The 15,928-nt window shown below is 43.5% G+C and overlaps 1 protein-coding gene across 1 annotated transcript in view; it reads left to right on the forward strand.

Moving 5' to 3' along the window:
- CABP7 (calcium binding protein 7) overlaps window positions 1-15,613 on the forward strand; it is a 38,777-nt gene extending 23,164 nt beyond the window's left edge. Inside the window, exons 2-5 of the mRNA XM_060685142.2 lie at window positions 12,267-12,410; window positions 13,679-13,791; window positions 14,598-14,751; window positions 15,482-15,613. Of these exons, the coding sequence (XP_060541125.2) occupies window positions 12,267-12,410; window positions 13,679-13,791; window positions 14,598-14,751; window positions 15,482-15,609 (539 nt within the window). The 3' untranslated portion in view covers window positions 15,610-15,613. The remainder of the gene's footprint in view (window positions 1-12,266; window positions 12,411-13,678; window positions 13,792-14,597; window positions 14,752-15,481) is intronic.
- Window positions 15,614-15,928: the final 315 nt, after the last annotated feature.

Consider the following 15,928-nt stretch of genomic DNA (forward strand, 5'->3'; position numbering starts at 1 on the left):
AGGAGGAGGATGGAAGAAGGAAGGAAAATAGTATATAGAATAGAATAGAATAGAATAGAATAGAATAGAATAGAATAGAATAGAATAGAACAGAACAGAATAGAATAGAATAGAAGGAGGAGGAGGAGGAGGAGGATGGAAGAAGGAAGGAAAATAGTATATAGAATAGAATAGAATAGAATAGAATAGAATAGAATAGAATAGAATAGAATAGAAGGAGGAGGGAAGAAGGAGGGAAAATAGCATATAGAATAGAATAGAATAGAATAGAATAGAATAGAATAGAATAGAATAGAATAAAAATAGGAATTTAGAATAGAATAAGATTTTTAGAATAGAATAAGAAACTAGAATAGAATGGAATGGAATGGAATGGAGAATAGAAATAGCATAGCATAGCATAGCATAGCATAGCATAGCATAGCATAGCATAGCATAGAATAGAATAGAATAGAATAGAATAGAATAGAAGGAGGAGGGAAGAAGGAGGGAAAATAGCATATAGAATAGAATAGAATAGAATAGAATAGAATAGAGCAGAATAAAAATAGGAATTTAGATTAGAATAAGATTTATAGAATAGAATAGAATAAGAATTTAGAATAGAATAGAATAGAATAGAATAGAATAGAATGGAATGGAATGGAATGGAATGGAATGGAATGGAATGGAATGGAATAGAAATAGAATAGAATAGAATAGAATAGAATTCTGTTAACCACAGAAGTTGTGGGTACCCTGAGACACTGCAACCATCACAACTATGAGTGAGGTGCCAAGCCTCTGAATTTTGATCCCATGATCAGGGGGATGCTTGCAACGGTCACAAGTGTGAAAAAAACGATCCCAAATTCCTTTTTTCATATGCCGTTGTATACTTCAAACCGGTCACTAAACGAACTGTTGTAAATCAAGGGCTACCTGGTACCCCCCGGAATCAAGGCAGAATTCGTTTGAGGCTCCTCCTCACCGTTTCCGCCACCCCAGGACTGAGTTGTGTGTCTTCCCCTTTAATGGCTTCTCTGTCCCAAGGATTCCCTCCCTTTACATCAGGCCACTCAAACTCTTTTAACAGCTTTAATCCGGAGAGTCGGGATATGAATCCCTAAGCTGTCAACATTCATCCGACTTCGTATTAGAATGACAGCTCCATTTTTAACCGCCGTCCGTTTGAGGGACAGTTCTGACAGGGTCCTGTGCCCGCTGCCATTTTTTTTTGCCAATCGAAGGAAAAGTCTTCTTGGCAGGGAATAAACTTGACAACTGCAAACTTCTTGGTGGCCCGAGCTCAGGAGTCGGCAACCCGCGGCTCTGGAGCTGCATGTGGCTCTTTCCTCTGCTTGCGGTTTCCTGTTGCTGGTCGGTTCCACAATTGATAGGGCTTTCGGTTAGGACAGATAGAGGAAAAAGGATGTCGTGCTAAGAGGAGGCTCTATGGTGGGGGAACCGGACTTCTGGTCAGCAGAGGAAAAAGGATACTGTACTAGGAGGATTATGATGGGGGAACTGGACTTCCGGTCAGCTCCAGAATTGAATGGGGGTTGGGTAGGTAACTTTGGACCAATCTCCAGGTGATAGTGAGTTCTAGATCTGCCGTAAGCGTGAAAGCTGGGCGAGTGACTTTGGGCCAATCTCCAGGTGATAGTGAGTTCTAGTTCTGCCGTAAGCGTGAAAGCTGGGCGAGTGACTTTGGGCCAATCTCCAGGTGATAGTGAGTTCTAGTTCTGCCATAAGCGTGAAAGCTAGGCGAGTGACTTTGGGCCAGTCTCCAGGTGATAGTGAGTTCTAGTTCTGCCGTAAGCGTGAAAGCTGGGCGAGTGACTTTGGGCCAATCTCCAGGTGATAGTGAGTTCTAGTTCTGCCGTAAGCGTGAAAGCTGGGCGAGTGACTTTGAGCCAATCTCCAGGTGATAGTGAGTTCTAGATCTGCCTTAGGCGTGAAAGCTGGGCGAGTGACTTTGAGCCAATCTCCAGGTGATAGTGAGTTCTAGTTCCGCCATAAGCGTGAAAGCTGGGCGAGTGACTTTGGGCCAGTCTCCAGGTGATGGTGACTTCTAGTCTCATTTTAGGCATGAAAGTGGCTGGATGATTTCAGGCCAATCACCAGGAGACGGTGAGTTCTAGTCCTGCCTCAGCCATGAAAGCCAACTGGGTGACTTTAGGCCAGCTCAACTCATCTCAGCTCAACTCATCTCACAGGGTTGTTGTTATTGTTGTGGGGAAAATAGGAAGAAGCATTTTGTGTCTTCACTGCCTTAAGTTATTTATAAAACCAATTATAAATTGGGATATAAATTAATTAAATTAAATCCGTTTGCTTCTCTCTACGTCTTTTGTTCCTTGGTTTATGAAAACTCTCTCTCTCTCTTTTTTTTAATTTGATTTATATGCTGCCCTTCTCCGGAGACTCAGGGCGGCTTACAATGCGTTAAGCAATAGCCTTCATACTTTTGTATATTTATTGCCCCCACAAACTGGGTCCTCATTTCACCTACCTTAGAAAGGATGGAAGGCTGAGTCAACCTTGAGCCTTGGAGAGATTCGAACCAGCAGTAAATTGCAGGCAGCTGTGTTAATAACAGGGTGCTTAAACCACTGTACTATCAAGGCTCTTAGTCTTACCAAGGAATGTCACAACGAATTCATAGTCAGCATCTCTTGTGACTTTTATTTTCTTGTATACAAGATCTCTGGGGTACGCACAGTTTCATTTTCACTTCTACGGAAGATCAACGTTTGAAAGAAAAAGCTGTCATCTATGAAATGGGTTTAAAAACGGAAGAACAGATTTCTTCGGTTCACAAGGGAATCGTAACTCAGGCTGAATTACCCAACAACCTGAATTGCGGTGAATTTTCGAATCGCACAAAACTGAGCTTTTGTCATCGTTCACAAGTTTGCGGTCTTACCGATTTAGACGGGCAATTTGTCCACAATGATGTGCATGTTTTTGAGAAGCGTCGGGGAAGAATTCACCTTCCTGGAAACAATCTTGCCGATGCATTCTCTTATGAGAAAACCGTTCACAGAAAATATGGGCATTGTTATAAATTTAGAAGCACGTTTGGGAAAGAGGGAACAAACAAAGCCTTCCCAAATTAGAGCGCAAGCTTTTGTTTTGTTGGTAAAAACCACACACATACACACACACACACACATATCTTCAGATTGAATATACTTGCAAAAATGAGAATCTCAGGAAATATGCCACTGGCTGCAGTGCAGTGGTGAATTGTAAAATTTGTTATTACCGGTTCTGTGAACGTGGCTTGGTGGTGGGGTAATGTGACTGGGTGGGCGTGGCCAACTTTAAAAAAAAAAAACTTTTTAAAGCATTTTTTAAAAAGTTCTTTATTTTTATTTCTCATAAACAAAAAAAAGCATTTTTTCTACAACCTCTTTGGCCTTTACTACTCTACTCTACTCTACTCTACTCTACTCTACTCTACTCTACTCTACTCTACTCTATATTCTATTCTATCCTATTTTCTACTCTACTCTATCTTCTCTTCTCTTCTCTTCTCTTCTCTTCTCTTCTCTTCTCTTCTCTTCTCTTCTCTTCTCTTCTCTCCTCTCCTCTCCTCTCCTCTCCTCTCCTCTCCTCTCCTCTCCTCTTCTCCTCCCTCTCCTCTCCTCTCCTCTATCTATTCTAAATTTTGGAGATCATGAGTGATGAGTTGACTGTGGCAAGTTGGCCATGATGAGTTGGCCACGTCAAGTTGTCCCATTCTGTTCCAGAGAGTTCCTATCTTCAGAGGTCTCTGGAATGACCACAGACAATGCAAGACGAAAGATCTCTCCAAAACCCGGCCTGGCTGTAAATATGTGGGACTTTTTTTTTAAAGGATTAAACAAAGCTAGAAGAGACCTCTTACTTTGGGGGAGGGGGCAGGGTCTTTGCGCGAGGCTGACATTAGCCATGCCTCGGATTCTTCCAGCAGCAGCCCCCTCCCTCCCCTTCCTCGTCCCCCAAATTAATGGGAGAAATTATTTAACATCCCCGAGGCGCATGTCATTCTGATACACGAGGAAGAAATCAGCTTTAGGGAGTCGTATGATGACACCAATTTTCAACTGTTTCATTAAATGGAGATGGGGGGGGGAAAGGGCTTCTGAACAAGGTGACTCATGTTTTATTTCATTTTATTTAAAGCTGTCCGGAGGCAGAGAGATTTTGTTACGAATTGGTTGGGAAACAAAGGGCAGGAGAATTAACTCCTTCCTCATCTGCCTTCACTTCCTCCCTAAAGGGAAAAGGGAAAAGGTTCCCCTCGCACATATGTGCTAGTCGTTCCCGACTCTAGGGGGCGGTGCTCATCTCCGTTTCAAAGCCGAAGAGCCAGCGCTGTCCGAAGACGTCTCCGTGGTCCTGTGGCCGGCATGACTCAACGCCAAAGGCGCACGGAGCGCTGTTCCCTTCCCACCAAAGGTGGTCCCTGTTTTTCTACTTGCATTTTTTGCATGCTTTTGAACTGCTAGGTTGGCAGAAGCTGGAACAAGTCACGGGAGCTCACCCCATTACGCGGCACTAGGGATTCGAACCGCCAAACTGCCGACCTTTCGATCGACAAGCTCAGCAGTCTTAGCCACTGAGCCACCGCGTCTCCGTCCTAATTTCCCCTCAAAAATACACAGCAGGGAAAACAGATATCTGCGGGCGTCTTTATGATCTCGCAGAGGGGCTGGGCATGTATGTGCCAAGAAGTCAATGAAAGAGTTAGCAGATGCCTTAACCTTGGTATGTTTGCGGCTTCGCTAAAGGAAGTGCGCGATACCAATTGAGCCACAGGATTAAATATCAAAACAGGAGTCCGTCCATTTGTAAAACCACGTGACCCAACTTGGCCACCGTCCAGATGGCTGGATGAAAATCATATCCAGAGTGTCTGTGTGTGTGTGTGGGGGGGGGGTGTTTCTCGGCTGATGACCACAATTGCAAGGCAGGGGGTCCTCGACTTACTGTTGTGACCTAGGACCAAGTAGGTATTATCAGACGCAATCAGTTTGAAGCAAACAGACTTTATTAGAACAGCTGAGAATTAATTCATTCTGACAACCTGTTAGCTTCTCCAACCCTCTTTGAAGTTGGCACATCGGAATAGATCATTTCTCTCTCTGACTACAGTCGTGGCCAAAATTGTGGAAACCTTTTGGGAAAAGTGTATTTTCTAAAACTAGCTAATAATACTACTTTTTTTTTTTTAGTAGTACCATAAAATTATATATCGATGGAAAGATCATTGAATCAAGAATGTAATGCAATAACTTTTACAAAGTATTTGCTATTAGAATAGCAGTTACAGTATAAAGAAGAAAAAAATGAGATTTACAAAAAGGATCACCCTAGAAAAAAGGAGATATGCAAAAATTATCACCATGTCAGTTAATCCTTAGTTGAGGGTAACCTTTAGCGTGAATTATGGCCTTACAACGTCTTCCCATAGAGTGAACCAAGTCTTTTAGTTCGGCAGCTGTTGTCATGTGAAACCAAGATGGAATGATGGCTTCCATTAACTGGGTTTTATTGCTGGGTCGCTTCTGATTAACAAGTTTCTTTAGATTCTCCATAGAATTTTCAATTGGGTTAAGATCTGGGCTATTCCCAGGCCATTCCAGCCATGGAATAGGATGATCTTGAAACTCCAAAAAAAAAAAAAAAGTGGTGTTATTAGCCATCAAACCTCAAAAATACACGTTTCCCAAAAGGTTCCCACAATTTTGGCCACTGCTGTATCCAGAGGTTTTTCCTCTTCGTGCTCCTGAGCATCTGGTGGGTCCTTCCACCCGACTCAGCTCATATTTCCTTGTGGTCAAAATGAAATCAATTTGATGATGAGGCTTTCGCAAAACGCTTGCTCTGTAAAACACTTCCCTAAATGCCGTGCTGGATTATCTTCCATCAGATTCCCCTCATCTATTAATTTCACAGTGCTAATTTTAACGAGCCGCCCATTAAAGCTTCCTTGGCAATAGTTGGACCCAATCACCCATGGTGCTTAATTGCTCGTAAAACCATCTTGCTAAAGTTCTCCCTCTCGGAGAGATTCAAATCAGGGGCTGAAATGAGACGTGTCCATCAAATGGACGCTTCTCTGGAAGGTCTTCATCTTATCTGGAAACAGAGCTTGGGTTTAGTTACTGGCAGAAGAAGAGGAAGAGGTCAACGTATTTTCCAAAGCACCTGAAGGCAGGACGAGAAGCAACGGGTGGAAACTCATCAAGGAGAGAAGCAACCTGGAATGAAGGAGAAACTTCCTGGCAGTTAGAAGAATTAACCAGTGGAACAACTTGCCTCCAGAAATTGTGAATTCTCCAACACTGGAAGTTTTTAAGAAGTGATTGGACAGCCATTTGTCTGGAATTGTATAGGGTTTCCTGTCTGAGCAGAGGGTTGGACTAGAAGACCTCCAAGGACCCTTCCAACTCTGTTATTCTGTACTTCTGCTTCTCTCTCGGTTGCAAGCTACCCCCCAAAAATAATAATTTGATTGTTAATACAGACCAAATTGATCACATCATCATGGGGGTGCTGCAACAGTCATAAGTGTGGGAAATGGTTATAAGTCGCTTTTTTCAGTGCCATTGTAACTTTGAATGCTCACCAAAGGAACTGTGGTATGTCGAGGACGACCTATAATCGTTTTCACGGTCAGAAAATTTCTCCTTCGTTCAATATAAATATGGAGAAGACAACCGAATCAGCTTCCTGATTCAGCGGTCCTCAAACTTGGCAGCTTTAAGACTTTTGGACTTCAACTCCCAGAATTCTGGGAGTTGAAGTCCACAAGTCTTAAAGCTGCCAAGTTTGAGGACCTCTGTCCTGATTGGTTATCCTTGAGCTGGCTCCTAATCACTCAAGAGGGTCTTCAAGGGTTTTGTTGTTAGTTGCGAAGTCGTGTCCGACCCATCGCGACCCCATGGACAACGTTCCTCCAGGCCTTCCTGTCCTATACCATCCTCTGGAGTCCATTGAAGCTCCCGCCGACTGCTTCAGTGACTCCATCCAGCCACCTCCTTCTCTGCCGTCCCCTTCTTCTTTTGCCCTCCGTCGTTCCCAGCATTCGGCTCTTCTCCAGGGAGTCCTTCCTTCTCATTAGGTGGCCAAAGGATTTGAGTTTCCTCTTCAGGATCTGGCCTTCTAAAGAGCAGTCAGGGTTGATCTCCTCTAGGACTGACCGGTTGGATGGCCTTGCAGTCCAAGGGACTCACAGGAGTCTTCTCCAGCACCAGAGTTCAAAGGCCTCCATTCTTTGGCGCTTGGCCTTCCTTATGGTCCAACTTTCCCAGCCATCCATTGCAACTGGGAAAACCATCGCCTTGACTATACGCACTTTTGTTGGCAGGGTGATGTCTCTGCTTTTTAGTATGCTCTTTAAATTTGCCATGGCTTTCCTCCCCAGGAGCAAGCGTCTTTTAATTTCTTTTTTTAATTTTTTTTTTTTTTAATTTGATTTATATGCCGCCCTTCTCCGGAGACTCAGGGCGGCTTACAATGCGTTAAGCAATCGCCTTCATCCTTTTGTATATCTTATACAAAGTCAGCTTATTGCCCCCACAAACTGGGTCCTCATTTAACCTACCTTAGAAAGGATGGAAGGCTGAGTCAACCTTGAGCCTTGGAGAGATTCGAACCAGCAGTAAATTGCAGGCAGCTGTGTTAATAACAGGGTGCTTTAAACCACTGTAGTACCAAGGCTCTTTTGTTATACAGATCAAATTCCAGTCCTTGGACTTGCCTTGATAACCATGCCATGGGGTTTTTATTATTATTATTTTTTTTTCATTTCAACTGATCAAACTCTTCACTACTTTACAGTACGTGTTCTTTTTCATTTTCCATTGGACTTTGGTCTTTTAAAATACTTTATTTGAAACAAATTCTTTCCCCAGTTATGATAGCTGAAGGAACAATATATTATTCAAAGGCCCCAAGGCTGAAACTCAAGAGTTTTCTTTTCTACTTTTATTTTACCTGACATTTTTTGTTCACTTTAGTTATTTTGTGATGTATGAAAAAAGCAAAAAAATAAAATAAAAATACCATCCCAGCAAAACATACATAATTCTATCTCTCGGCGTCTGTTTATTTAATGTTACCCAATACAGTTATGAACCGTTAAGTTAATTTAACAATAAAGAGAATTAAGTATATAAAGTAACGTATTGAGCCCGGAAGGTCTAATTAGACCTTCAGAGGAGAGAATTCGGGAGCCAAAAACAGAGTTTTAAATCTTTGATTCGTGATATAATTGATGGAGAATGAATATTTTTTCCCCCTCCTATCACTTTGCAATAATGAACACATGTTGAAGTATCTGTCCCTGTGGTCTCCCCGTTTAGTTTTCAAACTGCCAAAATATAATTCAGAAGAACTGACATGCCTGAGGAAGAGAGAGAGAGAGAGAGAGAGAGAGTCTGAAGTGATGTAGAGTTTTCTGCCTAAGCAGCGGGTTGGACTAGAAGACCTCCAAGGTCCCTTCCAACTCTGCGATTCTATTCTATTCTATTCTATTCTATTCTGTTCTGTTCTGTTCTATTCTATTCTATTCTATTCTATTCTATTCTATTCTATTCTATTCTATTCTATTCCATTCTACATTGTGTCAGAGTTCCAATTTATGATTTTCCCCAGCGCTGACATGAATGAGAGAAAGAGAAGCTTCGCTTTAATGCTGACATGAACTTTCACTTAGTTTCCTGCTCCTCGGTAGATAACGTTACTTAGGTGATAGAGGGAGGGGGGAATTCCTGTGACTGGAAAGGGCTTGGGACAGAGAGATGGACCTGCATGATGGCCAATGAGACATTGGGGAATAAAGAGCGGAAAGGGAGGAGTTTGGAGGGAGATGCCAGTTCTGGCTGCACTAAGAGTTCAGGAATGACATAGTTAACTTCTCAAATAAAGAAAAGTTTCATCAAAGACTTTGCGTTTGAGAATGAAGTTTATTTGAGATAACACCGAATCCTGACACGTTGTGGGAATACCGCAGCTAAATCTCCGACTGACCTGGTTTGAGGCTCATGAGCGATGGACAAGGGGCACAAGAATGTTTGAGTTTGCGTGGCTTCATGGAACCACAGATTAACTGGCCACATTTTAGGACAAGATTAACGTGGGAATCCAGCTTGTAAGGTTAGCGTTATTACGTATGGATCAGTGTTTTGTGGTGAATCGAGATAACGGGGGAACGGAGTAACAAGGGCTAACGTGAATAAAAGTATTGCATTTTGAAAATATACGCCGGATGTGGTCTCCAGTGGCTACTTTCTTCTTACCCTACCAAGAAACGCAATTTCTTTTTTTTTTTTTTCATTTCATGGGGGTGAGCTCCAACTTTTGATCCAAATCAATTTCCCACAGCACATTTAACCTAACTTAACCTGAATTATTTATTTAACCTAACTTAACCTGAACCGCATTAGGGACGCGGTAGCTCAGGGGCTAAGACGCTGAGGTTGGCAGTTCAGCGGTTCGAATCCCTAGTGCCGCGTAACGGAGTGAACTCCCGTGACTTGTCCCAGCTTCTGCCAACCTAGCAGTTCGAAAGCACGTAAAAAAAAAAATGCAAGTAGAAAAAATAGGGACCCCCTTTGGTGGGAAGGGAACAGCGTTCCGTGCGCCTTTGGCGTTGAGTCATGCCGGCCACAGGACCACGGAGACGTCTTCGGACAGCGCTGGCTCTTCGGCTTTGAAACGGAGATGAGCACCTGCTTCAGCATTGTTTTCCCTGGTTCTTCAAATAGAAAAATAAATAGATAAATAGACGGAATGCCACGCTCTCGCCTGCAACTTATGTTTTCCTTGTTTTTTTCCTCCTGTTTTTCTAGTTAAGTGATGTTGATGTTTGCTAATGTTTAATAAATAAGCATCATCTACTGAGTTGCCCGCCGAACGGAGTAATGCACTTGGAAGTAATTCTAATTGGAACATAAGGATCGACTGTGAGTGTAATGTATAGAGGGGGCAGATCTCTAGGGAATTCATCCATTGTCGTTTGTTTTTTTTTCAACAACAAAAGGGGGGAATCCGGTGCTGTTGCGACGGTAAAATTGCCGTTCTTTTTGTCATTTTCTGCTCCGCGCTTTCCAGTTCTTAAAAAAAAAAAAAAAAAATGGCCCTGGGGAGGATTTGCATCTTATTTTGGCTTCTCTCTGGGGATTGAAGGCGAATATAGAAACCAGCAGGATTCAAATTGCTGGAGACGCTAGGATGACTTCGCACCCCCTCCGTTAGATGCCTGGTTGGTAAATGAGCGCAAAGGCAGTTTGCTTTGCCCAGGAGAATGTCAACCGATTCCCTCGTCCTTCTCCTCCTCCTTCTCCTCCTCTTCTTCTTCTTCTTCTTCAAAAGCAAATTCTTTTCATTCATCTGAGAACTGGAAAGGAGGGAAAGGAGGAGAGTCCTTCCTAAGCCCTTTGCTGGTTTGTTTTCATTTAATTCTTTGGGGGTTTCTTTGAAAAGGGCTTTCATCTGTCTATCATCTCTCTCTCTCTCTCTTTCTCTTTCTTTCTTTCTCTATCTATCCATCCATCCATCCATCCATTTATCTCCTATCTATCTATCTATCTATCTATCTATCTATCTATCTATCTATCTCTTTATTTCTACATCTATCTATCTATCTTTATTTCTATATCTATCCATCCATCCATCCATCTACCATCTATCTGTCTGTCTGTCTATCTATCTATCTCTTTATTTCTACATCTATCTATCTATCTATCTATCTATCTATCTATCTATCTATCTTTATTTCTATATCTATCTATCTATCCATCCATCCATCCATCTTCTATCTATCTCTTTATTTCTACATCTCTATCCATCTATCTATCTATCTATCTATCTATCTATCTATCTATCTATCTTTATTTCTATATCTATCTATCCATCCATCCATCCATCCATCTTCTATCTATCTATCTCTTTATTTCTACATCTATCTTTCTATCCATCCATCCATCTATCTATCTATCTATCTATCTATCTATCTATCTATCTATCTATCTATCTATCTATCTTTATTTCTATATTTATCTATCCATCCATCCATCCATCCATCTATCTATCTATCCATCCCTCATCTATATTTATTTCTCTATCTCTCTATCTCTCATCTCAATCTCCTCCCTTCTCTGTGTCTCTCTATCAATTTCTTTCATTTCTCTTTATTTCTCTCTCTATCATCAAGGAGAGTTTATCTTTTCCCCTCTCTCATATCTCTCTCTAATCCCTCTTTATCTCCTTCCTCCTCTCTCTCTCATCTCTCTTTTCCTCCCTCCCTCCCTCTCTCCCTCTTTCTCTCTCCTCTCTCCTCTCTCTCTCATCTCTCTCTCTCATCTCTCTCTCTCGTCTCTCTTTATCTCGTCTCTCTCTCTCTCGTCTCTCTGAGTAAAAGACAAAATGCAGAAGTAGTTTTGATCTGTTCTCATTTTAGCATCCTTCCTTTCGACATGTACCATGGAAGCCAGTACTGAGTACAGATGATACACACCTATGAGGTCCCCAGCAGGCATCCTCTGAATGAGTTGCTGTACATGCCCATACAGTTGTAAGCTAATTCTTTGCAAGGCGTCAGGATGGGAATTGGGGTTAACTGCTGTTGAGCTGAAATGAAAGAAGGGGCGATTGTCATCAGAGAGCAGCTTGCAAAAGGAAGAGTGGCTGTGTGCAAAAATGCAGACATCAAAGCAACACGGTGCTTCGATTCACGGGGCAAAATTCCATATCCCAGCACAACAATTTGACCTTGAAAATGGAATCCTCCAATATTTGAGAGGCTGTCCCAGAAAAGAGGGGGTCAAGCTATTCTCCAAAGCACCCGAAGGCAGGACAAGATGCAACGGATGGAAACTAATCAAGGAGAGAAGCAACCTGGAATTAAGGAGGAATTTCCTGATGGTGAGGACAATTAACCAGTGGAACAGCTTGCCACCAGAAGTTGTGGCTGCTCCATCACTGGAGGTTAAACAGCCACCTGTGTGAAATGGTATAGGGTCTCCGTTTGAGTAGCAGGTTGGACTAGAACAGCTCCAAGATCCCTTCCAAGTTTGTTATCCTGCCATGGTTAGTTTCGAATCCTGTTGAGTGCTGCCCAGATTTTCCTTGGTTAGATCAAAGCCGGAGGGGCGTTATAATGGATCGGACACTAAATTAAACAGACCTGAGTTAGAAGTTGCCCAATCCTGGCTCCATGCAAGCTCAATATCAAAGCCAAAATCTTCTGGCTTGCTGAGTTTCTCCCTTTCTTTTCTTTCTCTCTACAGAGATTCGTGAGGCCTTCAAAGTCTTTGACCGAGATGGCAACGGCTTCATCTCCAAGCAAGAACTCGGCACCGCCATGAGATCTCTTGGCTACATGCCCAATGAAGTGGAGTTGGAAGTCATCATCCAGAGGCTGGATATGGATGGTAAGGTTGTCTGGAGATGGTAGGACAGGCTGGGACCTTCCTTCTTTCTCCCCCGCTCCCCTTTGGATGTTGTTGTTTTTTCTCATCAACCTTCTTCATCTCCAACATTTCTTCATTCTCTAGTTTTGGGCTGACTGTGGTGGCTGGGATTGTTGGAAGTCATAGCCCAACATATCTAGATGGTGGTGTGAAGAAGCCTCCATTTCCTTCCTTCCTTCCTTCCTTCCTTCCTTCCTTCCTTCCTTCCTTCCTTCTCCTTCCTTCTTCCCTTCTTCCCTCTTTCCCTACCTTCCTTCCTTCTCCTTCCTTCTTCCCTTCCTCCCTCTTTTCCTTCCTTCCTTCCTTCCTTCCTTCCTTCCTTCTCCTTCCTGCTTCCCTTCTTCCCTCTTTCCCTACCTTCCTTCCTTCTCCTTCCTTCTTCCCTTCCTCCCTCTTTTCCTTCCTTCCTTCCTTCCTTCCTTCCTTCCTTCCTTCCTTCCTTCCTATCATGGTGGTGCAATGGTTAGAATGCAGTACTGCAGGTTGACTCTGCCCACTGTCAGAAGTTCAATCCTGACCAGCTCAGGGTTGACTTCCATCCTTCTGAGGTTGGTAAAATGAGGACCCGGATTGTTGGGGGCAATAGGCTGACATTGTAAATTCCTTCCTTCCTTCCTTCCTTCCTTCCTTCCTTCCTTCCTTCCTTCCTTCCTTCCTCCCTTCCCTTCCCTTCCCTTCCCTTCCCTTCCCTTCCCTTCCCTTCCCTTCCCTTCCCTTCCTCTTCTCTCTTCCCTTCCCATCCCATCCTCTCTCCTTTCCTTCCTTCTTCTTTCTTTCTTTCTTTCTTTCTTTCTTTCTTTCTTTCTTTCTTTCTTTCTTTCTTTCTTTCTTCTTTCTTTCTTTCTTTCTTTCTTTCTTCTTTCTTTCTTTCTTTCTTTCTCTCTCTCTCTCTCTCTCTCTCTCTCTCTCTCTTTCTTTCTTTCTTTCTTTCTTTCTTTCTTTCTTTCTTTCTTTCTTTCTTTCTTTCCCATGGACACTGCAACCATCATGAATACATGCTAGTGGCCAAGCACCCAAATTTTGATTGCATAGCTCCAGGGATGCTGTGATAGTCACAAGAGCAAGGACTGGTTGTCGGTCCTTTTCCCCCCCAGTGCTGTTGTGTCTTTGAACGATCACTAAACGAATGTCCGTAAGACCAGGACCGTCTGTGTCCTCTTTCACAAATAAGTGACTCTTCAACTGGATGGTTCCTTCAGATCACCTGTCATTGCTCCTCTCGTTTCTAGGCGATGGGCAAGTGGACTTTGAAGAGTTTGTGACGTTACTAGGACCCAAACTTTCCACGTCCGGCATCCCCGAGAAATTTCATGGCGCTGATTTTGACACCGTGTTCTGGAAGGTAAGGAGGATCCCAGTTCCAGATCTCTGTGAGCCTCTTCTTAATTTCCTTGCAGATGTTGGTACTCCAGGTATATATTTTATTTTATTTATTTTTTTGCATTTTTCCTGAAGGTAGAACACCCTTGTGTTTATGGAGAGTCTCAATCATCCAGGTTGTCCATATCTAGATAGCTTCTTTGAAGGACCAAAGAGTGAAGATGTTGAGCTCTTGATGTTCTCTGAGCTTGCAATACCATGAACCCATCCACTCCATATCTAAATAGCTTCTGTGAAGGATCAAAGAGTGAAGATGTTGGGTTCTTGATGTTCTCTGAGCTTGCAACACCATGAATCCATCCACTCCGTATCTAAATAGCTTCTGTGAAGGACCAAAGAGTGAAGATGTTGGGTTCTTGATGTTCTCTGAGCTTGCAACACCATGAACCCATCCACTCCATATCTAAATAGCTTCTGTGAAGGATCAAAGAGTGAACATGTTGAGTTCTTGATGTTCTCTGAGCTTACAACACCATGAACCCATCCACTCCGTATCTAAATAGCTTCTGTGAAGGATCAAAGAGTGAAGATGTTGGGTTCTTGATGTTCTCTGAGCTTGCAACACCATGAATCCATCCACTCCATATCTAGATAGCTTCTGTGAAGGTTCAGAGAGTCAGGATTTGCAGTGTAAAAGAGAAGAGCAAGTTCTCCAAGAAAAAAAAAATCCGATGGGTTCTCCGTTCAATATTTTTTGCACATGTCTCCTCAACATCAAGCTCACTTATGGCACCGGAAGTTGTGTAATACTCTTTTTGCCCTCTGCAGTGCGACATGCAGAAGCTGACGGTGGATGAGCTGAAACGGCTGCTGTACGACACTTTCTGCGAGCACCTCTCCATGAAGGACATTGAAAACATCATCATGACGGAGGAGGAAAGTCACATGGGAAACGCGGAGGAGTGCCCAGTCGACGTGGAAAGTAAGTGAACTTCATCTTGGGGCTCAGTTCATTGGGGGGGGGAGGGGGACCAGAAACCAATTGGCTGTGAAGTTTCCGAAAGATGCCCTAATTAATTCATGAGCCATGAGCCAAACTTCAAGAGAAATACAGTCATTTATTAGGAGCACCATTTCGGCGATATTCGGATGCAGTTAGAACCAATCCCACGTAGATTTACGTTCCCCTATGACCCTGTCTCTCCCCTCCTCCCTGGCCATGTCGTAAATCACATTCTCCAATTAACCACTTTGGCTGGCTGTGAAACCCAACACCCTCCTTCTGATTGTGGTAAGAAAGCATCTGTGGAATGTAGCTTCAGTTAGGGAAATCAATCAGCTCCATCAGTTCTCCCTCCCTCCTGCTCATGGCAACTTGAAAACTTTGCAAGTTGACATTGGCCATCAGAATTGGCCACTCATCAAAACCCCCAAAGGAGCTTCTAGCTTCTACCTCAAAGGTGTCCAACCTCGGCAACTCCCAGCAATTCTGGGGACTGAAGTTCACCCATCTTAAAACTACCAAGTTCGAAAAACTCTAGCTGTCAGGGTCGCCAAGTAACACAACCGCACTGCGATAATCTCTTCTTCTTTTCTTCCTCTTCCCCCATCTTTCTCTCCCTTTCTCCTTCTCCTCTCTCTCCCGTCTTCGTCATGACCTCGCCCCCCCCCCCCATTAATCACTCCCCTCATCCTTTCCACTTCCTCCTCAGCGTGCTCAAACCAACAGATCAGGCAGACCTGCGTCCGGAAAAGCCTCATCTGCGCCTTCGCCATCGCGTTTATCATCAGCGTCATGCTCATCGCAGCCAACCAGGTCCTGAGAAGCGGGATGAAGTAAACTCCTGGAGGAGGCACTGATGATGCCTGGGTTCATGGACCGTTTGGACTTCCTTGAAGAGCCCAGGGAAGAAAACTCTAGACCTACCTATCAATTCCCTTTTTAAGCCACCCGGGAGCCGTGGCTGGGAGGGAAACTGTCGTTCCTCCGTGGCAAAATTGGTGGCGTACACACAAAGACAAAGTTCTTCCCTTTTGCCTCTCTTGGGGGTTTCCTCTCCCACCCACCCCCAACTGGAGAGACAGCTGTCTTCTGAACAGATAGCAAGGTTTCCCCAGGCAAGGTCCCACTTGGCCAAGCCGAGGGCCCTTATCGGGAA

The sequence above is a fragment of the Pantherophis guttatus genome, chromosome 17 (assembly GCF_059756535.1).
Source record: "Pantherophis guttatus breed Tessera chromosome 17, ASM5975653v1, whole genome shotgun sequence".
In the NCBI taxonomy this organism is placed as follows: Eukaryota; Metazoa; Chordata; class Lepidosauria; order Squamata; family Colubridae; genus Pantherophis; species Pantherophis guttatus.